General features: G+C 45.6%; 1 protein-coding gene and 1 long non-coding RNA gene across 2 annotated transcripts; one reads left to right on the top strand and one right to left on the bottom strand.

The window, feature by feature from the left end:
• Positions 1 to 366: 366 nt before the first annotated feature.
• LOC310692900 (lysosomal dipeptide transporter MFSD1-like) lies at positions 367 to 22,564 on the bottom strand. Its single transcript, XM_083474435.1, has 13 exons — positions 22,279 to 22,564; positions 21,015 to 21,115; positions 19,277 to 19,398; positions 18,364 to 18,419; positions 16,817 to 16,960; positions 16,292 to 16,450; positions 15,262 to 15,377; positions 13,975 to 14,075; positions 11,744 to 11,855; positions 10,972 to 11,109; positions 10,581 to 10,720; positions 9,050 to 9,161; positions 367 to 3,405 (listed from the first exon to the last, which is right to left on the bottom strand). Exons 1-13 carry the CDS (start codon positions 22,301 to 22,303, stop codon positions 3,292 to 3,294), a joined length of 1,440 nt encoding a protein of 479 aa, XP_083330561.1. The 5' UTR covers positions 22,304 to 22,564; the 3' UTR covers positions 367 to 3,291.
• On the top strand, positions 9,043 to 13,967 carry LOC310693002. Its single transcript, XR_014518950.1, has 3 exons — positions 9,043 to 9,168; positions 10,921 to 11,127; positions 13,916 to 13,967. It is a non-coding gene; the product is annotated as an uncharacterized lncRNA (long non-coding RNA).
• Positions 22,565 to 22,623: the final 59 nt, after the last annotated feature.

Here is a 22,623-nt window from a genome sequence, read left to right as displayed (position 1 = left end):
TGCCACACCTGTGGTTCATAGCCCAAACTCATGCTACCATTCTTCTAAATGACATTTCTCTGTTCCTTCAATACCATCCTCTCAAAAAATCCATCTCTTCTGTGAAGCATGTTTGGCACAACCTCTTCAATTCCTACTGTGCCTTAGCCCAAATACTTGCAACTGAATGAACTGCATATCATTTGTTTACCTCATCCCCATCCTTCTTCAGTTTCCCCTTTGTCAACTTTGTAAGCATCTTAGAAAAGGGACCTATCCTTTTGTATTCAGTGAAGCACCATCCAATTTGGCTATGCAAGTTATTAGAAGAGTTCCCCATGCATTGCTGTGTAAATTCACTGATGCCAGTACTATTGCAAGAAAAAGTAAACAGAATACGCGGAACTTTATTTTGTGTGTTATTGGCCAGTGAAGTGGCATTGTCATTAGCTATGCTACAGTGACTTGAAACCCTTCACTGACTAGTTTTTACCTTAACCCCTACCTCAACAACTTTGTAGCAGGTTACAGTATAAATAGTCCATTTTCTAAATATATACTCTCTATGCAAGGAGGGGAATGTTTTTCTACCTCCTTCACTTTTTAATATTGCTAACAGAATGTTTCTTTTGCAGTAAAATATGTTAAGGCTGACTCAGTCTTCAATCACTAGGACAGAAGCGTTAACTTTATTGGATTCATTTCTGTACCATCTGTTCTGTCCTCACATTAGCTGAAGATAGTAGCTGCCTTTCAATACAATTCTCTGGTTGCCTGCAGATGGTTCCTAATTTGACCTCTCAGCAACATTAAGCAATACTCTTTTCTCCAGTACTTGAAAATGAGCAGTGTTGTCATTAAGTTAATCAACTTGTGCTAGTGATTTAATACTGGTGTGGTCACACAACTTCAAGGAAATCATTTAAGAAATATTAAAAATCTTTTAATTCCTTTCTCCTAGTGGCGTTAGCAAGCCAAAATCAGCATTCTGTTAATGTTGTTGCAGTATAGCGTAGAAATTCCTGTACATAATCACTAGGTGTAAAAAGAGATATCGTGGCAAAGGGGGAAAGACTGGAAGTTGTTCTGGGTAGAGTACTACATTTTTAACTTGTGTTATTAATCTGACAAGCCTCCTTGAGGCTTCTAAGAATCAAAGTACTGCCCTGCTTCAGATTTTTCTGTACCCTTCTGACCAAAAATATGACCTACACTTTTCCTATAAATTTATGTTTACATTACTAAACTCTAGTACCAAAGAAGGATAATGCTGGTAATAGCTGCCACCTTACCCATTGCTGGAGTAGGAATATTTAGTGATGTACATTATTCCTTTTGGAAGACTTGGAAGTATTTTCTCTGTAACAGTCCTGTGTTAGTAACACTAATGTGGTGTGTGCTGGAAAGCTACATGAGCACAAAAGCCCCAACTCTTTGGACATCAGCAGAGCAAGAACTTCATAGGAGGTATGGAAAAAATACTTTACTCCAAACACGGTATTGTTGGTGGAAGCTCTCTGCATATGGGCATTTGCAGACTGGGCAAGGCCCAAATTCATGCAATAGGTAAGACCCCCTAGGTGAAAACTTATTAAACTGAAGGCATTTGTCAAATGCAGCTTTCTAAACAATTTTTACTGCAGAGCAGAGGTAACCTGTAGTATTCCATATATTGTTGAATTCTCATAAGCCCCCAGCCAGAATGGCTAGTAGTTGGGCATAATGGAAGCTGTAATCCACCAATAATCTAGACAGCCATAGATTCTACCACCCCTGGTATTATAGATATGTTATTCAAATAGCTCACAGCCAACATTATCCATGTAAAAGCCTGGGATGAAAGCCAAGAAGTTGTTTTTCCAGTACATGTTGTGTTGCTGGCTCCACACCAAGCTCTTGAATGTAAAGATGGATAAGTTTTGGCAAGATTTAATAGCCTGAAGGAAGGTGCTAGCATTATCTGTTTCACAGAATCATAGAACTGTAGAGTTGGAAGGGAGCCCAAGGGTCATCTAGTCCAACTCCCAGCAATGCAAGAATGTAGGAATTTGCAGGCAGGCAACCAACTCACTGAAAACTACTCCATTGGGGATCTTGATCAATTTGGACTTATGCTTGTCAAGAATTCTAAAACCATCAAATAAGTAAAGTATTTCTTTTCATCCACTGCATGTGCATGTATGTCCTATATACTAATAGCAAGCTCACTCTCCAGTTGTCAATCTAAGCACTACAAGAGGCAGATAGTAGCAGCTTGAGGGAAATGCCCAGTAGAGTAGCCATCTTGGGATGGAATAAAGCGTTCTGGAAAAGGGCATGGCTGACTGCAACCCTAACAGTGCAGAGTTAGAACTACCACAAGGTGTAGTGATAGCCCTTTCCTCTGTAGTCTCCCTCTCTTTCAGACGCAGTATGCCTCTGAATGTCAACTGCCAGGAATGACAGGTAGAGAGAACACTCTTGTGCTCAGGTGATGCTTGTGGGCTTCCCATAAACTTCTGGTTAGTCACTGTGAAAACGGAATACAGGACTGGAGGAGCCTTTGGACAGACCTAGCAAGGGCTGCTCTCGTGGTCTTACAACCTTGAACTGGAGCAGTCGACATTGCAGTATTTTGCTGCAGCTCCTATTTGTTATTTTGGCTAATATCAAGGAATCTGTGTGCATACACATCAAGTTTTGTTTGGGGCCTCTGTCATAGAAAACGGATTAGGTCAAGACATGGGCATGAGCCAGCATGAAATAATATTGACTCCTATTCATTCCATAGCTTTTTGAGGTTCACGTTCGCCAAGAGATTGTGCTACATTTGAAGGGGATGTCCACACTACCTGCAAACATAATAACAGGATAGATACCTAGGCCTGCAGCAGAGATTCTTAGAAGACATGTTTTGAATATCCCAATGCTTAAGTGGGTCTTATATGATAAAGATGTAACTTGCAAATTTACTCACTGAATTCCCATTGATTTCAGTAGGATTTGACTTCCATTAGTGTTGCTTCTGTGCTTTTCAAACTACAACATGCAGAAAAATTCTGCCTGTACTGGAGAGCCAGGATATAACTGTCCTCTTGTTGAAGTATTCTTCTATGACCGCACTTAAACAGCTCCAGTGCCCAAGAGGCAGTATTACAGGCTTTCTTGGCACATGGCAGATTTGTAGAACCTCATAGTGTAAGATTTCCCTTTCATTCCTAACATAAGCCCAACTTACATGTATACGAGGGCCTAAAAAGGGACTGTACTGTAAGTTGGACTTATGTTTAGATTCCTTAATGAAATATTAGACAGTAGCCCACAGAGGGCTTCCTAGTTGATGGATCCTTCATCTTCCACCTCACTGAGGAGTGGGGCTGTGTCTACAGGCTGCCTGGCAGGCTCCTCTGTTGATGAGCGCTTTGTTGAACGGTTCAATGTTCCACCCTAGAAAAAGAATTCAGGAAAATGAAACTAGACATTATTTTGGGTTTTTGGGGTGCTAGACTATGATTTTTCCAAACCCTATTTCACCACCATATAAAGCAGGAATCACATTCTGTCAGGTCTGCCTGAGAAGCGTTACCTCCTGGTCATAATTACACCCTAGTGGCCTTATTCTGTCGCGTATTCCACGCGGCGTTTTCAGCAAAGCACTAAGAGTTCCAGGTTTTTCAGTGCAGTCCTTTTTAATGTGAGTTATACACAGGCTATATACAAAAGAAACAGTCCATACAGAGTACTTACAAACGAATACTCTCCACCACAGCACCACCACACTACAGCACAACCACCAACCCCCTGTTAAACAGGCTTTCCTTTTTAAAACAGGTGATAGCCAATTACACTAATCACACTCCTGCTGAGTCACTCTGACCCAGCAGAGTATTGCATCATCCTGTTGAAGCCTGCAGACTTATCCAGTATCCTGCGAATCCCAACACTCCTCCTTAAGTCAAAGGCTTGAGACCCAATAATTCTCTTAAGTCTCGAAATTTAGGAGCATCCAAACATTTTGTATACAAATCTGCCACATTACATTTTGTGTTACAGTGCTGTACCTTTAACACATTTCTTTCCAAAGCATTTTTCACATTTCCGTATCTTATCGCAATATGTTTACTTTTGCTCTTAAAATTCTGTTGGTTAGCAAGTTGTTGTGCAGCCATGTTGTCACTTAGCACAGTGATTGGCATTTCAGAAGGTATTCCAAGCTCTTTTGTTAGGCAAGCAAACCACTCTATTTGTGATACACATTCGCTTATGGCTGAGTACTCTGCTTCACAAGTACTTGTGGCAACAAATGTTTGTTTCTGGGATTTCCACTGAACCAGGGCATTTCCAATATATATGGCATAGCCAGTGGTAGACTTTCCATTTTCTCTGTCCCCCCAGCTGGCATCAGCGTACGCATACACTTGCTGATCATATCCTGTATCCAGCACCAGTTTGTAATCTTTTGTGCCTTTCAGATACCTTAGGATTCTTTTAAGTGCTACCCAATCTCTCTGAGCCGGGTCTGCACTTCTTTGGCTTAACATGTGCACTGCCAATGTTATGTCGGGTCTTGTCCAACAACTTAAATATAACAGAGAACCCAACAGAGAATGAAACGCTGCTGCATTCTCACATTTTTGCCCTTCTGGTTCATTTTTGTACTGGGTAGTTATGGGAGTGTCAAACTCATTTGCCCTCTCCATTCCATATGTCTTCAGTAACTTTTCGATTTTTTCCTTCTGACTCAGAGAGTAAACGCCCTCTTCATTTCTCTGAACCTCTACTCCTAAGTAATTCTGAATCTCTCCCAAATACTTCAGCTTGTATTTGTTACCTAGGCTGTTTATAAACCAAGACACTTGCTTTTGTGCAGTTGTTACTAGACAGATATCATCAACATACAAAAGTAAATAACAAACACTTCCTTGCACCATTGCTGAATATAAACAGGAATCAGCCAGGCTTTGTTTGAATCCCATCTTTTTCAAACTTGTGTCTATGCATTCATGCCATAGACGTGCACTTTGGTGTAAACCGTATAGTGCCCTTTGCAGTTTTAACACCATGCTGTCTTTTTCTAGCTCATAACCTGGTATTTGCTGTAAATATACCTCGGCGTCAATAGGAGCATTTAAATATGCTGAGGCAACATCAAAATAATTAACTTTTAACCCTCTCAGACTTGCCATTGCTAAAACTGATTTTACTGTTTCAGCCTTTGCTGTTGGGGCAAACACTTCATCATAATGTATCATTTTCCTCTGTGTAAAGCCCCGTGCAACCAACCTGGCTTTCCTCTGACAACTACCATCAGCCAGCTTTTTCACTTTAAAAACCCACTTACAGCTTATGGGCTTTTTACCTTCAGGCAATTCTGTAGGTACAAACACATTGTTGTTTAGCAGAGAGTTATACTCTGCCTGCATTGCCTTTAACCACGCCTCTTTCTCTAGAGTAGGTAACTCTTGCACTTCTTCAAAGTTTTCTGGCTCAGTTACACAAACCTGGTTTATGGTGGCTGGGAACCCATAACGGTTTGGAGGTTGACCTTTATTACTTCTTGCAGACCTCCTTGGTTCATTAATCTCACCCCCTGGGCTACCTTCAGGACTGCTTTTGGGGTGGATTGACTCTGGAGATCTACCTCCTCCTGTCCCTGTTGCACTTTCTTCTCTCCCCTGCTCCATGCTAGCAGCTGGAGAAAAATGCTCAACCTTTACCTCCTCCCTTTCAGTTTCTTTGGGAGAGCTGCCAATTCTTAGCTTTGTTTCAGCTGCCTTATCAGGTATGCTCGGCAGTAAAACTTTTTCTGGCAGCAGGTTTGCATGTATCTTGGGCCAATTTCTTTGCTCATTAAAGCTGGCTGATCGACTATAACTCAAAAGGTTTTTATCATCTTCAAACCTGTAGGCTTTCGTACCACTTTCATACCCAAGAAATAGCAACTGCTGTGCCCTTTTCCCACCTTTTCTTCGGTTTTTCACAGGTATGTCAACCCATGCCTTTGTCCCAAAGATTCTTAAATGTTGCAAACTGGGACTTTTGTTATAGAGAATTTTATAGGGTATGTCATCTAGTACCCTTGACCACAAGCGATTCCCAATATAATTTGCGGTCTTAATACTTTCAGCCCAGTACTTAATTGGAAGATTTGCATCTGCTAACAATGCTTTCATTTGTGTCTGCAAGACGCCTCCCCTACGCTCTGCTACTCCGTTCTCCTGAGGCGTTGCCACATTGGTAAGCCTATGTTCAATCCCTTGGGAATGCAACCAGTTTCTTAGGGAGCTTGCCATAAACTCCCCTCCCCTGTCTGATTGAATAGAGGACACCTTTTCACCAAGTTGCCTTTCTACCCTTCTTACCCAGAACTTCAAAGTTTGGGCAACGTCAGACTTTTGCTTTAATGGATAGACCCAGCCAAATCTAGAAAAATCATCCACTAGGATCAAACAGTACTTGTTGTGGGAGACACTAGGTGGAAAAGGACCAGTTACATCAGCATGGATCAACTCCAGTGGTTTTTTGGTTTCTCTCTGGCTTGCTCTTGCTACTGGGCAAGCCCTGCTTTTAACCTCCTTGCAGATATTGCAGTCTAAGTAATTATCACAACTTTTAATGTTTTTCATCCCCCCACACAACTCCAATGTTTTGTTTAGCACCTTATAGCTAGCATGTGCCAGACGCCTGTGCAGGAGATGAATACACATATCATGGGTCGGGACATTTTGCACATTCGCAACCTTAGATTCACACTGCAGTACATACATATTAGTTCTAAGGCTAGCATTTGCCAACACTGCCCCATTTTGCTTTATCTGGCACTGGTCTCCCACAAAATTTACTTCAAAGCCTGCTTTTGCCAAATCAGGAATGCTCAGGAGATTGTTTTGCAAACTAGGCACACACAACACATTCCTGAATGTGTGTCCCAGCTGTGGGAACACAACCTCCCCCTCACAAACCACATTAGCTTTCTGGCCCGTAGCAAGACTTACGTGTTTTTTGTTTGAAGCCCTAGCATCAGTTAGCAATCCTTTTCTTTTACAAAAGGTTTGAGAAGCTCCACTGTCCAAAACCCACAGTTCCTCATTTTCTTGACCATCTGCAGACACCCAAGCGGTAGACTCTCTCTGCTGCCTCCTGTGCTTCTGCTGTTTTTGTTGTTTTCTCGGGCAGTCCCGAAGCAGATGCCCACTGGACTTGCAGCAAAAACACCTTTTTACTTTGTTGACCACCGGCTGGTCTGCAGCAGCTCCTCCTGGCTGTTTCTCCGGCTCCCGACACCTCTGCTCTTCCCGGCTGTTGTTCCCTCTGGGATGCTCCAACAGCTGGGCTGAGGTCATCTTTCGCTCTGCACGCCTGTCCTCCTCTGCATACAACCGCCCGGTCACGTATTCCAGAGTCAGCTTATCAGTCTCTACAGACTCGAGGGAGTTGACCAGCATATCATAGCTGTCATCAAGGGAACTCAGGACTATAAAGACTTTGTCCTCTTCCCCCACAGGCCTCCCTCTTAAGGCTAGCTCCTGGAAACAGCCTGTTAGGAATTTTAGGTGGTTTACCAGGGAGTCCCCCGGTTTCTTCCGACACCGGTACAGTCTCCTGGTCAGTGTTATCAGTGAGCCAGCTGTCTCTCGCACATGGACAGCCTTGAGCGCATTCCACGCCTCACTTGCCGTCACCTTATCAGCTACGTAGACTAGCTGGCTGTCGTCCACTCCAAGGATGATCGTAGCCAAAGCTTTCTCATCCTTTTCAAGCTGGGCCTCTGCTAGTGCCAGCTTTTCATCGTCCTCATCCCATTCAGGGGGCTGCGGTGTAGTTTCCACCACCTTCCACAGGCCCTCACGCTTGAGGAAGTGTTGCATGCGGACCGACCAGGTGCTGTAGTTCGTGGCCGTCAGCTGCCCCAGCAACACGCCAGTTCTGGACTGCTCCATCCCTGCAGCTCACCTCCAGCACCCACGGCTAGATAACTGCCACCTGTACTCTTGCGCAGCGGAAGCGTGCTGGGCCCATAACCCTGTCGCGTATTCCACGCGGCGTTTTCAGCAAAGCACTAAGAGTTCCAGGTTTTTCAGTGCAGTCCTTTTTAATGTGAGTTATACACAGGCTATATACAAAAGAAACAGTCCATACAGAGTACTTACAAACGAATACTCTCCACCACAGCACCACCACACTACAGCACAACCACCAACCCCCTGTTAAACAGGCTTTCCTTTTTAAAACAGGTGATAGCCAATTACACTAATCACACTCCTGCTGAGTCACTCTGACCCAGCAGAGTATTGCATCATCCTGTTGAAGCCTGCAGACTTATCCAGTATCCTGCGAATCCCAACATATTCAGGGAAGTTGGTCGCAATGACAGCAGCAGCAGAGAACTTGGGAGAAGTTTTAACATATCTGCCACCACCCACAAGCCATATCAATTTTGGTTACCCCTAGCAGCAAGAGGTAAAGGCTGCAAGCTCCTCATCTCTATTTTAAATAAAGTAATTAGCAGTAATAACTGGAGTCAGGCTGGGTCTGTCTAAAGTTAAGACTCATTTGTCTAGCGACCTGCTTCCTCTCCTGCTCTACAGTTCTCTCATGAAAAAGGTGCTTTAGAACTAAAACCAACTCCCTAAAACATTTATTCCTTACTAGAAAATGCAGTAAGTCAAAATCCTCCATTTCTGGATACAGTGTGGAACCTCGTGGCTTTGCATAAAGTCATTCAATGTTTTTTTAATTAGCAACAACTGAATTTTTAAAAACCAACATGCAGTGGTATTGTTTTGCTAGGATTTCGGGTTACCTGCACAACAGCATCTTTGCTGGGGGAACCTGACTTATTAGCATATGGCATAAAGAATGAGAGAGGACCAAAAATCAAAAGAATTGGGCAGAACTTTGCTGCCACCACCAGTCTTCTTAATGGCCCAGTTTGGGGTTCTGAAATTTTAGCCAATCTTGGCTGTGCATTATGATGATTTCCTTAGGCAATCTTTGGGACAGAACTTTAAAAAGAAAATATATTATCAGGCAGGAATGTGGAACAGAATTAGGCTTCTTTATGGCAAATGCCCCAAATACTGATCCTTACCTGCTTCTTGTCCACTATGTTGAGGCTGACAGAGGCAACAATGCAAGCGATGGTGTTTGCCAGCATGAAGACCATCATCTGTTGCCATCGCCACAATGGGATCTTTAACTCACTGCAAGGTAAATAATAATAAATGTACATATGGCAAACAAGACAGCCAATTGCTTGAGAACTTACATCCCCTCATGTAGTAGGGTTGCCATTTTTCAAGAAGTGAAAATCTGGAATTATTAATTTTTGGCCAAAGTTGTGGGCTGCTTTTTTTTTTTCTTTTTCAAAATCTCCCCCCACCCAAAATTGAAGTTTTTTGGAAATTTGCAAAAAATTCAACACTTCCAATGTGGGCTGCCATATGCAGTGGTGCCTCGCAAGACGAAATTAATTCGTTCCGCAAGTTTCTTCTTCTTGCGAGTTTTTCGTCTTGCGATGCACGGTTTCCCATAGGAATGCATTGAAAATCAATTAATGCGTTCCTAGGGAAACCGACTTCAGACCAGGTCCGGGGACAGTCTGTCCCCCGACCTCTTCTGAAGGCTGGGGGGGGGGGGACAAGGGCATTTTAAAAAACCCCGGGACAGCGGAGGGCTTCTCCGCTGTCCAGGGCGATTTAAAAGCCCCTGTGAAGGCAGGCAGGGGGGACAAAGACTTTTGCCCCCCGCCAGCCTTCAGAAGAGGTCCTGGACCTCTTCTGAAGGCTGGCGGGGGCGAAAGTCTTTGCTCCCCCCGTCTGCCTTCAAAAGCTGTCCGGCCAAGGCTTCGCGGACCTCTGCCCGCCTGCCGAAGCCTGCGCGCGCTGACATTAGTGCGCCCAGGCTTCGCGGAGCGCTCCGCCAGCAGCGGCAACGCTGCCGCTGCTGGCCGAGACTTGCCCGCCTGCCGAAGCCTGCGCGCGCTAACATTAGCGCGCCCAGGCTTCGCGGAGCGCTCCGCCAGCAGCGGCAACGCTGCCGCTGCTGGCCGAGACTTGCCCGCCTGCCGAAGCCTGCGCGCGCTAACATTAGCGCGCCCAGGCTTCGCGGAGCGCTCCGCCAGCAGCGGCAACGCTGCCGCTGCTGGCCGAGACTTGCCCGCCTGCCGAAGCCTGCGCGCGCTAACATTAGCGCGCCCAGGCTTCGCGGAGCGCTCCGCCAGCAGCGGCAACGCTGCCGCTGCTGGCCGAGACTTGTCCGCCTGCCGAAGCCTGTGCGCGCTAACATTAGCGCGCCCAGGCTTCGCGGAGCGCTCCGCCAGCAGCGGCAGCGCTGCCGCTGCTGGCGGAGACTTGCCGGCATGCCTCTCCTGCCTTCAAAAGCCGTCCGGGATAGCGGGAAGCGCTTCCCTGCTATCCCGGACAGCTTTTAAAATGCTGGCGCTGGGGAGCAAAGCCTTTCGGCCCCGCCAGCCTTCCTGGCTGTGATCCCATCCCCAAGCCTTGGGATCTGGGGTTCAGGAGTGAGCAACATGGGATCTGGGGTTCAGGAGTGATGGTGACAATGGTGTCCTTTTTTTGACGGCACAACTGTGAGGGAGGAAGAAAAGCAACTATTCTCACCTCGACTTTGTTCCCAGAATCCGTCCCACAATCACATTAGAGAGGCCAATTCCAATCATCTGTACGGATGTTGCAAGCCCCATGGCTGTTCCCAAGGTTGCCTGGGGGACCACAAGGGGTATAGAGGGCCACATGCTAGCCTGTTAAGAGGTGATTAAAACAACAGAAACAGTGAGAAAATAGGTGATTTGAGAAGTAAGACTGTTAAACTAGGGGGAATGGATTTTTTTCAGCTTCGGCTTTTGTTTCCACCCATGTACCTAAAAGAGGGAACATGGAAACTTCCTCTAATGAGCCAGGCGCTAGGTAAATGATGTCGAACCTATCCCATGTATTCTAGGGAAGCAGAAACCAGGAATGGGGAAATAACATCACATTTCTGATGACTTACGGCTGCAAAGGAGTAGGTAATGCCCAGCCAGATGGTAGAGACAAGTGGAGGAACGAACGTGAAAGCCAAGAGGGCAAAGACGGGCAAAGTCAGCACTGCACAGCCAACGGCAAATACACCTCTCAGTCCAACATAATCCTGAAAAATGAAGAAAAAGTAATAATTCTACATACACTGCTGTAATGCTTGGCGATCTGCTTGGTTGTCTAAAATGCCATAGTTTTCTGTGTATAAGACGAGGGTTTTTTCTTATAAAATAATGTCAGAAATGGGATTGGTTGCTGCCGTGAGCAGGAGATTTTTAGTGGCGATTTGGCAGGTGATTAGTGGCTGCAGCAAATGCTGCTGTCGATTGGCGACTGATGTTGGCGAGCGGGCAGATGATTGGCGGAATTGGTGACGCGTGCGATACCAATTGTCGATCTAGGCAAACCAGCCCCCCAAAACTCAACAACTGTGGGCAAGCCTCCCCCCTTTTCTTAATTTTGCATCCCCCAAAATAGGGGGCGTCTTATACACGGGGGGATGTTATACACGGAAAAATACAGTGCATTGTAAGGCTTTTTAAAAATATATATAAAAGCAATCCAATCTATGATTTGATCTAACTTGTGGTCAGGTTCCAAAACCCAGCCCTCCTCATTTCGATTTGCAAAATCCTGCTACTCCAGTGGAATAGCTGAATGTGCAGCTCTTGCCCTGCAGAAACCATGTCAAGGAATTCCAACCACCGCCCAAGCGTTACACCAAAGCCAGTGACACAAGTACTTACGATCAGTATGCCGACTGCCGCTGAGAGAACAAGGGAGCTGTCGTAAACTGCCCCAGCAATGTAAGCAGCTGCCTGTTGGGTATAGCCAGGATACTTATCTTGGATAAACTTGCTGGAAAGGGTTGCAGGAGAGAGAACCCCATTAAGATTCTAGATCACATGACAGAAAGGTTTCCTTTTTATCCATATGGAAACAATTGAGCTCTTCTGCCTTGCTTTTTTCCAAGGGCCTCTGCAGACAAATAGCCACATCTGCACCATATATTTTAAGTACTGTTTAACAGTCATGGCTTCCCCCAGGGAATCCTGCAGCTTCCTAAGGGTTCTGAGAGCTATTAGGAGATCCTCATTCCCTTATAAAGCTACAATTGCTAGAGCTCCCTGAGAATAAAAACAACGTTTTTTGATAAACTGGCCTTCTGCCCAGGGCTGATCAGAGCTATGGTACAACAGCATCTAGAGGCCATCACATTGGCTACCCCTGCCGTAGACCATGCCTGTGACCAGAGTCTTTAAATCCCTAGCAAAACTCCTGTTCGGCTTTGCACTTACCTAACATAGTGGTGCTATCAGGGGAGGACTTTTGAGGCAGACGTCAAAAGAATGAGGTGGAAGCCCCCCAAAACACAGCATGGCTAGCTTGCCACATTTCATAGTAAGTGGCGTAATACACATGACCATCTAAAGACAACAACCCCCCTTAAAAAAAAAGACCCATTAAGTCCAGATTCTAAAATTGTCTCACTGTACCAATGGCTTAACGTCACATCTCAACCCCTCCAATCAATACACGTTTTGCTGATGTAGAAGAGCAGTGCAGGAAATCTGCCAAGGTCACAGCATTTTAAGGTGGAATCAGAAAGGATGAGATCTCCCAAGACAAGGAAAAGGAGCCCCAGCCTGAGGAAGCTGCAATATGAGCCAAGAACTGCCATGTAGGGCACTTTGAAGACCAAGCACAGCCCAAGAAGTTGGCTGGGTGCCAGGGGGCTTTTTGGCTGGAGCCACTCAGGATGTATTGAAAGCAGGACTCTTTCCAGAATTAATGACTTCTGAAAGCTCTGCAAAGGTATCAGGCCTTTGGTATCTACCCTCCCGCTCGAGGAAGAGGAGTTGCTGCTGCTGCTGTTGTTATTAGGATTTATCTCCCATCCTTGAAGAACTTTCCCAAAGCAGCTTACCTGACATAGTAATGAGATGAGGTGTGTCTGTCTCCCTCATTATTGGCTTAGCAAGAATTTTAAAACATTCCCGTTTACCCAGACATTGGATGGCTACAATGCACTGTTCCTGAGGTCACTGGCTGAGAGAATGCATTTAATGTTTTAGAATGTTTTATCTGTTTTAGAATGCTTTTTTAAAAAAATATATGTATATGGTTTTTACTATACAGTGGTACCTCGGGTTACATATGCTTCAGGTTACAGACTCCGCTAACCCAGAAATATTGCCTCAGGTTAAGAACTTTGCTTCAGGATGAGAACACAAATCGGGCTCCGGCGGCGTGGCAGCAGCGGGAGGCCCCATTAGCTAAAGTGGTGCTTCAGGTTAAGAACAGTTTCAGGTTGAGAACGGACCTCTGGAATGAATTAAGTACATAACCAGAGGTACCACTGTATTTTGAAATCAGAGATGCTTCATAAGACATTGAAAGACAGTCTTCTGATAATCATCTCATGCAACAGAAGCAAAAAGCCAGACCTTCATCTACCCTGGTTCCAAGCCATAAAGTACTTTGAAGCAGGGATGGGGAACCCTGCAAACCTCCAGATGTTGGACTCCCAACTGGCACCAGCAGCATGGCCAGTGATACAGGAGTTGTAGCTGGCAACACTTGGCCACAGGCTCTTCATCCCTGCTTTGAAGGTGTGTACCAGTACTTTGAACTGGGCCCAGAAATGGACCAGCAGCCAGTGCAGCCATTAAATCACAGTTCATCCTACAAGTTTTAAGTCCAACGGGAATGGTATTGATTTGCCAACAGGGAATACTTTGGAAACTAGTAATCCTGAACCCTTCTAGGCCTAGTTTGTTCTAGGGCCACATATGAGAACCAGATTGGCAAGGCAGAGCTAGACAAAACTAATGTAGTAGAGGGGACTCTGCTGCCCAGTGAGTTTGGGCCATTCTGTCCACTTCTCACTCACTTATTAACATTCATACTTCTTCCAGCTTCAACCAAACCTCAGCATTGGGACAAGTCACTAAAACCACCACAGTAAACCGTTTACCTGGCATCCGCCACGAAAGGAAAGATCCCGTTGTAGAAAAACATGATGGTCAGGACCAGGAGCCAATAGCGAAGTGGTAGGTGTCGGACATCCTGAACCCGCTGCCAATTAGAGAAAAATAAAATGCACATCATAGAATCACAGAGTTGGAGGGTCTTTTTCAACTATTTGGTTCACCTCGCTGCTCCATGCAGGAGATCCAGATATAAAGCATCTCAAGCAGATGACTGTCCAGGCTACGTCTCCCAAGTCATTGGTTCAGTTGTCAGTCTGCTTCTAAGAGATTTCCTGTAACTTACGCAAATGGCACCATGTCCTCATCCAAAACTCTGAAGGTTAAAAGCTCCAGGGCAGGGATGAGGAATCTGTGGCCCTTCAGGTGTCCCTGGACTACAATTCCCACTGGTCATGCCAGCTCTGGCTGATGGGAGGTGAAGTCCAACATTACCTAAAGGGCCTCAGGTTTTCCATCCCTGCTCTAGGGCTGAATTTTCACCACTACTACCTAAGGAAAGAGGATCAACACACAGATTATTATTATACCTTTTTAGTCAGGAAGGATAAGAACGGAAATATTCTGTGACAACACTAGCTCAGGGACAGAGCAGGTATCATATCATAGGCTCTATTTCCCAGTTTCCTTTATTTTAAAAAATCAATATGTAAAACTTGGGATGCAGTGATATATATATATATATATATATATATATATATATATATATATATATATTGGGGTTGTAAGCTGTGGATTACTTAGCTTGTGCATAAATCCAGCACTAAGCCTAGTGCATTGAGGTTTCATTCAAATCTGGCTCTGTTAGTTCATGCCAGTATCTTTACAGCCTGCAATAGGGGCTCCCTACATTGAATGTAGGGGGGAAAGAGACCCTTTCCTGTTCTTCCAGTAATAAACCAACAGTGCATGAAGCTGCAGAGCAAAAAAGGGTCCCCACAAACAAGATTACATCATGCCATGGCAATGAGAACCAAAACTCCAGGTCACTGTTGACTCAAATCAGGGTCCAAATTCGTGGTGCTGTCCTAGATGGGCCAAACAGCTGCCAGTCAAACATACTTGATGGGCAAAAAGCTTTCAGGGTCACAGGCACACCACCCCCTCTTTGCAGAGAAAGAAAATTGGGGAGCTACAGCTTGGAGACTTTTGCTAAAAGGCACTTGCTCCCTCTCCTGGCTGCCAGTGATAAATGAGGCTCTCGGGCTTTGCACACAAAGCTCACAATGGAAAACCAAGCATATGTGGCTCAATGCAACTTCTGCCTCACGTACCACTTTCTTGGACTCTTGCTGGATAACTCCATCCAATCCAAGCTGCTTCATGCCCACCTTGTCCAGCACACTGACGACGACAGCAGAAAGAAAGCCCAGGACACATAACAAAGTCCCTGCAGGCAGAGAGGAACAACTGATGGGTGGAACTGTGATTACTGGAATGCTTTAAGGGTGTGTTAGACAAGAACATGGTTTGGGTTCATTTGGGGACAGGAAGCCCAGCTAATTGCAAAGAAAAAAATACTAGAGAGGTGAAACTGGCAAGGGTCTTCTCCCACCGCAACACACACACACATATTTTAGTCAGTTAGGGTCATCTTTGCAGGATGACCACCCCTACTAGCACCAAAGCACAATTCCTACTTGGAAGTGCATTAAGAGTTGCATTGTTCATCACCACTGATGCCATAGGGCACTAGTGTATGTAGCTGCCTGCACACTCATGCAGCCACATTCCAGACAGCAGTTCACATTGCAACGGGCCTAATAACCAAGTCAAGAATCATATTGTACAAGCATTGCTACTTCCTATTGGCGAAAATATGGTATTTTGGACACAGAAGTGCTTGCTTGAGGGATGACACAGTGTATTCGCTGCAATATAAACTGGCCTTCTTGAAAGGCTCCATTTCAGGAATGGGAAATTTAAGGCTGGGGGGGGGGGCAACACAGCATCCCAGCCTTTCTATCAAGCCCCTGGAACTCTCCCCAGACCGCACACTCTCTCTAGTCACATCTCTCACTAGCCCTGCTTGAGTTTGTTTGTTTTGGTCTGGCTGGAACGTTCCCTGGGACTCTGATAATGCTTCTTGTTTTGCCAGGATGGAGCATAGAGCAGAGAGAGTGCGAGTATATGTAGAAAACGGCCTACTGTACAAAGGGGAAATTCATGTTCGCTGCTCTGACCACTTTTGCCTCTGACCACATGGACCACTGGTATGTGGGCCATAGAAAGTTGTCCAGAATGGAATGTGAACCCTCAGGTTCTCAGGCCCCTACTGTAGAGGCAAGCTGACATGAAACTCACCTCCCCAGAGAGTCCACTGGATGCCAAAGTGACTTTCAAACTGCTGGGTGAAGAAGAAGTTGAGGACACTTCCGAGCCGGGAAAAGGAGAGTGTTAGCCCAAACGCCAGAGCCAACTCCTTCCCCTTGAACCAGAAGGCTGTGATACGATTCTGCACAACTCAAATAGCAGAGAAGACAGCAGTGTTATTAAGTGATTTCATGAAAAAGATAGATGCTGAAAATGGAGAAGAGTTGATAACAAAACCTATAGCCCATATTTTCGTAAAATACTCAAGGTAGTGAACAGAACAGTCACAAACAATAAAAAACAAAAAAGCTAAATGTGAAACCATGTGAACACTAGAAGGGAAAAGACCAGAAATGGAAACCAGAGCATCTCCAATCAGCAGTTCAGACATTTATCCATGAAAAACACATATGACTTTGGATTCCCCGATTCCCCAAGGCAATGCACAGCAATTAAAATCTACAAAATTAAGCCACCCCTGTCTTAACTGAAAAAAAGATTTCTTTCTCTCCTTACTTGTCAGCGACCCGTTTCCAGAGCCGAAAAGCAACCTGCCCGTCAGCATCAGCGGCAAGAGGTACGGAGTTCCTCTGAAGTGAGAGCCCAGGGCAAATATGGATGATCCCAGGACAGTGAGGAAAGAGAAGAGAAATACACCAACTAGGGAAGAAGATGATGGAAGAAGTTCATTAAATCAAGGCAAATGGGCTTTTAACAACTATGCAAACTGGAGGAGTAATAGGATGCCAGTTCTTGGATCCAGGTCTATGACTATTTCGATAAGACTTGAGCATGCAATGCCTGTCTATTAATTGGAATGGCATCCAACAGGGAAACATTACTGGCCCATTTTGCATGTCTCTGGTTTGCTGCTAACGGGCACATCTCAGTGAACACTCTTCCTGTGATATTGTGTAATCCAAACCAGTGGCAGCTTGTGCCCATTGCAAATGGCAGGGCATAAGGCAGTAGGCCAATGGTATGTGAAGCCAGAGTAAAGTGGAGACAGAGCCAATGACAGGTAATTGCAGCTCTGTCCCCATCCTCCTCCCCACTGAATTCCACAAGGGCAACACTGAGACTAAGGAGGATGAAGTTGACAACCAGTGCTACCTCCTGGGGTGGTTGTAAGAAAGAACATAAGACAGGTGGGGGTGAGCTGAGGGCAGACTGAGTTGGCTGGTCACTGCCCCATTCGCTCTAATGGACTAGCCTCCACTAATCCAATCTCCAGATGTGTTGAGCTGGGAAACAGCACACCTGGAGAACCGCTAGCAGAGGAAATCCCACATTGGCAGAAATACACTCTGCCAGCTTCAGTATCTCCTGAACTGGGGTTTGGACACAGTGGCTTTTAATAATGATAATTTATTATTTATACCCCACCCATCTGGCTGGGTTTCCCCAGCTACTCTGGGTGGCTCCCCACAGAATATTAAAAAACAATAAAAACTTCCCTAAACAGGGCTGCCTTCAGATGTCTTCTAAAAGTCTATGTTTATTTCCTTGACATCTGATGCAAGGGCGTTCCACAGGGCGGGTGCCACTACTGAGAAGGCCCTCTGCCTGGTTCCCTGTAACCTCACTTCCCGCAGCCCTTGAAGCTGGACCTCAGTGTCCGGGCTGAACGATGGAGGTGGAGATGCTCCTTCAGGTATACTGGTAAGCTGGTGTATCACCAGTGGGCACTTTCCCACAGTTTGGGTTGTTCTGTTAAATGCTGGCATCAACCATAAACTGTGCACAGATATATTCCAATTCACACAGGTTTATTCCAATGCACACAACACCTTTCTAAAACAGATTCAAAGGTTTCCAGTTTGTTTCTGGGCCCAATTCAAAGTGCTCATATTAGTGTTTAAAGCCCTAAATGACTTAGGCGGCCAAGTATACTGAGTGCCGCATAACAAAAAGTCCCTTTTTGCATCCTTGCCAACTGCGTCACAGAAAACAAATGGAAAACAAAGGAGCGCACAGAATGGATTCACCAGATGACCTCTGAAAGCAAGAAGTCAAGTGGGGAGGGCGAACAATCAGCCATAGTTCAACGCCTCAGAACTTACAGCGATTTCCCAGTTTGTCAATTAAAAAGCCAGCCATGATCACCACCAGTGCATTGCTATGGGAAACAAAAGAAAAAAAGAGTTATTGGTTTTTTAAAAAATAAATAAATGTGTTTGCTTCTACTTATTTCCTGTTTCTGTGTTAGAAGAGCCCTGCTGGAGCAGACCAGAGGCCCATCTAGTCTAACATCCAGCTCCCACAGTAACCAACCACATGCCCTATGCAAAGCCCAAAAACAGGACTTGAATACATAGCACCCTCTGAACCTGGTACTCAGATGCATACCAGCCCAGATTATAGCTCAGCTGGTAGAGCATAAGACTCTTGATTTCAGGGTTGTGGGTTTGAGCCTCACGTTGGGCAAAAATATTCCTGCATTACAGGGGACTGGACTTGATGATCCTTGTGGTCCCTTCCAACTCTACAATTCTACGACAGGAGAACACCGCACCCTCTGCACTTGTGATTCCCAGTACCTGGTACTCAGATACATGCTGCCTCTGACAGGAGAACTCAGTCAACATTGTTAGCAGCCACTGACAGCCTTTCCCATATACATCCCCACATATACATAGATATACTTAAAAGATAAATATAAATGGAGGGGGTGTTTGCTCAGTGAAGTACCCCTCTACACTCTGCCCAACTTTGCTGCAGTTGCATTTAATGGAGGCGAGAGCTTCATTGAGTTATTGGCCAAATGGAACTGTGAAGCACGCACACACACACACACACACACACACACACAGAGTTAAACAGCTCGCATGGGCCACCTGCCCCCCATGCTACTTTCTCACTTGCCTATCTGCCATTTGTCACGCTGAAGTTGGCCTATCAGTAGCCCCTGAAACTGAGGCATGCCAATAGCCTTACTTTTTAATGTATATAGGAAGATATAGAAGAATGACTTACGTCCAGGCATAGATAGCATACAGAAGATTGTACTCTTCAGGCGTCATTCCCAGGCCTTCCACACAGTCGGTTCCATTATGCCCTGTGCCATTGTGGTGCGTGCCATTGGGACAGGTTAGGTTCTATATAACAAGTCAGAGTAAAAGGAAGTGAGTTCCAGAAATAAACAAGGGGTTGAGTAGGTGGACATCTGGATTCAGTGATTCCAAGACACCTAGCTGCCTGTTTTGCCTTAGGGGGCTAGTGCTCTGTATCTATTTCCTAAGATTATTTCTTATAGGAAACTCTTAGGACTCTTGGGAATCATAGGTAGGAGTAGGAACTGGTTGGCCCTCATACAAAAGGAGGAAAATGACTTTAAATAGTTGGAGAAGACATATACTTTTAGGACAGGCCGGTGCCACAGCTCAGCAACCGATCAGTGCTCTGCATGCAAAAGATTCCAGGTCTATCTCTACTTAAAGGATCTTACCTGACAGAGTTGGAGAGCTGAGAGAGACCTTCACCTTGTATCTTGTTCTCCTCCCAACACTAAACCAGTGTTCTGTGACCACTGGGCCCATTCAGTCCTTATTGGGAAGCTTTGTGGAGTTCTGCAAACCTTCATTGTCTCCCTGGAGCCTGCCAATACCTCTCCTTTAAATGGTACCACTTTGGCCACTCACAGAACTAAGTTTTCCATTAGTACACATAATGATAAACTTATCCTCAGTCATGAATCCTTCTAATCCAGGGATGAGACACCTCATGTAGCTGGACTACAATTCCCACAATCATCCCTGACCATTGCTCATGCTGGCTGAGGCTGATGAGGGTTGGTGTCCAACATCTGGGAGGTCATGTGTTCCCCTCCCCTGATGTCTAAAGTACTCCAACTGAAGATGAATTCCAGGTATGTTGCATTTTGGACAAAGATGTACAAATCTAGTCTGTAGAAACTGTGACGGCATTTAAACTATCAGTTTTGCTTGAGTCCTGGAGGCAACAAAAATAATTCCAACATACAGTGGTACCTCTAGATACGAATGGGATCCATTCCAGAGCCCCGTTCGCATCTAGAGGTAACTGTATCTAGCAACAGCACATCTGCGCACGCGCGCATCACTTTTTGCCGCTTCTGCGCATGACATCATTTTGAGCGTCTGCGCATGCGGCGAAACCCAGAAGTAACGCGCTCCGTTACTTCCAGGTTGCCGCAGAGCGCAACTTGAACGCTCTCAACTCAAAGTGTATTTAACCCGAGGTATGACTGTATATAACCTATCCATTCTTAAGAAAATCAGCCCTGAGTGCTCACTGGAAAGACAGATTGTGAAGTTGAGGCTCCAATACTTTGGCCACCTCATGAGAAGACTCCCTGGAAAAGACCCTGATGTTGGGAAAGGTGGAGGACACAAGGAGAAGGGGACAACAGAGGACGAGATGGTTGGACAGTGTTCTCGAAGCTACAAACATGAGCCTGACCAAACTGCGGGAGGCGGTGGAAGACAGGAGTGCCTAGCGTGCTCTGGTCCATGGGGTCACGAAGAGTCGGACACGACTAAACGACTAAACAACAACTTGACTGTATATGCTCTTCAGCTGTGGAAACAGCTCTCTTCTTTGACCTGGTCAGCTTGAAAAGACTTGGGCTCAGAGACATTTTGTATTTATACCCCACCAACCCATTTTGTCTCAAGACTGCAGTCAATATGACCTTTTACAGAATACTGTTGCTCATTCCCACCTAAGCACTTACCCCTTGAAACTGCTCTTGCAAAACACTGGGGATATCAAAGCAGAAGTAAGAGCCAAAGGTCAGGAGGCAATTGAAGAAGAGCACAAGGAATCTGTAGTAAGCTGCAGACAAAAATGAACATAAGGCAAAAGTTGCAAAACTAAGGGAGGGGGAAAGTCTCACAGATGGCAATTTTACCCATGATTGTGTTTCACAATTACAATGTGCAATGAAACAATTGATACTAAGGCAGTTGTGCCCCACTTGGAAATTGTGGGCTGCAGCTGATGTTAGTTCTACTCAAGAGTAGACTTCTTGAAATTAATAGCCATGGCTAACTTAGGTACATTAATTCCAAAGGGAAACCCAGCCAGATGGGCTGGGTATAAATAATAAATTATTATTATTATTATAAAGGGTCTACTCTTAAGTAAAACTAAGCTGGATACAACACTGTTTTTGCTTGCTAACATAATTATGGGAGCACTTACATCACCACCCTGAAAGCAGCTAATATGTTCACATCAAATATTGCAGTGTATTTCAATGGGACCCTACTTTCATGTGGTTCCCTGGCAGAGAAAAGAGGTGGGGCAGGAATCACAGAAAGGAACTTTACACTGACCATTGCAAAGCTTATAATTTGAATGTGCGTGCAGGGGAGCATTTGCTGCAGGTTTATTTTGTATTTTCTTGGAAGTTTCAATATACATGTTCCCAGGTTTTAATATTTGACAGGACATCGAGTTAAGAAGCAGAATATAAATCTTCATGTAAATACGATATTGGGCTCAAGCTGGGACCACAAAAACAGACTCAGTGGAGCAAGAGAGAAGCAAGGACTCCTTAAAGGCAAAGGCAAAACACAGAAACACAACCCCTCTAAAATGACCGTCAGGCGATATTCAGTGGGGGAAGGGGGAGGAAATCTGCCCACCACGCCGCTCAACCCGTAAGAAATTCAGTGTAGAGGCAAGGAGGAAGGCTTAAGCAGGGCTTGAGTACAAGACATCATTTTTAACGCCCGGAGAGGTGTGGGGAAAAAAAAAAAGGGCCTCCAGGCAAGCGATCAAGAGGTCGATTCTGAGCTTGGGCAGTGAAGCTCTGAGCATGTGCAAAAAGCCTCGCACGCGCGCTCTTCAATTCTCTGTTAAAGGGATGAAGGACCGTGATTTCCTCTTTCTCTTATTGGCAATTAAGCAAAAGAAGAGCGGGGAGGGAAGGAAACGCATAGTCCGTCACGTGCCCTAACGACGGTCACGTGACAGGCGCGGCTCGCGCTCACCTTTCTCGGCTGCCGCCTCCGCCATGGCTTTTTTCAGTTCTGGCGGCTGCTGCTTCCTCCGCAAGTTTCAGCTCACCGCGACGAACCGGAGTCTCCGCCCCTCTTCGCTCAGGCCACGCCCCTCCGCTCGGGCCAGACACCGGCCGGCACTGCCTGGCACTCAGACTCCGCCCACCGCCGCTCGCTTTTCTGCCTTTGTCTCGCCAGCCCAGCCCATGTCTCCTCTTGAGTGACAACCCGCCCTCCAACTCCGCCTACTGCTGCCGAAGCTGGGCGGGCGCTCACCGCCCAGCTTGGTGACGACGCCAACAAATCCGCTCGCGGCTGAGCTTGGGCCTGCCCTCT

This window comes from Podarcis liolepis, assembly GCF_965112155.1.
Source record: "Podarcis liolepis genome assembly, chromosome: 14".
Classification (NCBI taxonomy): domain Eukaryota; kingdom Metazoa; phylum Chordata; class Lepidosauria; order Squamata; family Lacertidae; genus Podarcis; species Podarcis liolepis.
Note: the sequence above shows the minus strand (reverse complement) of the source record. Positions and strands in the feature narration are given on the sequence as shown.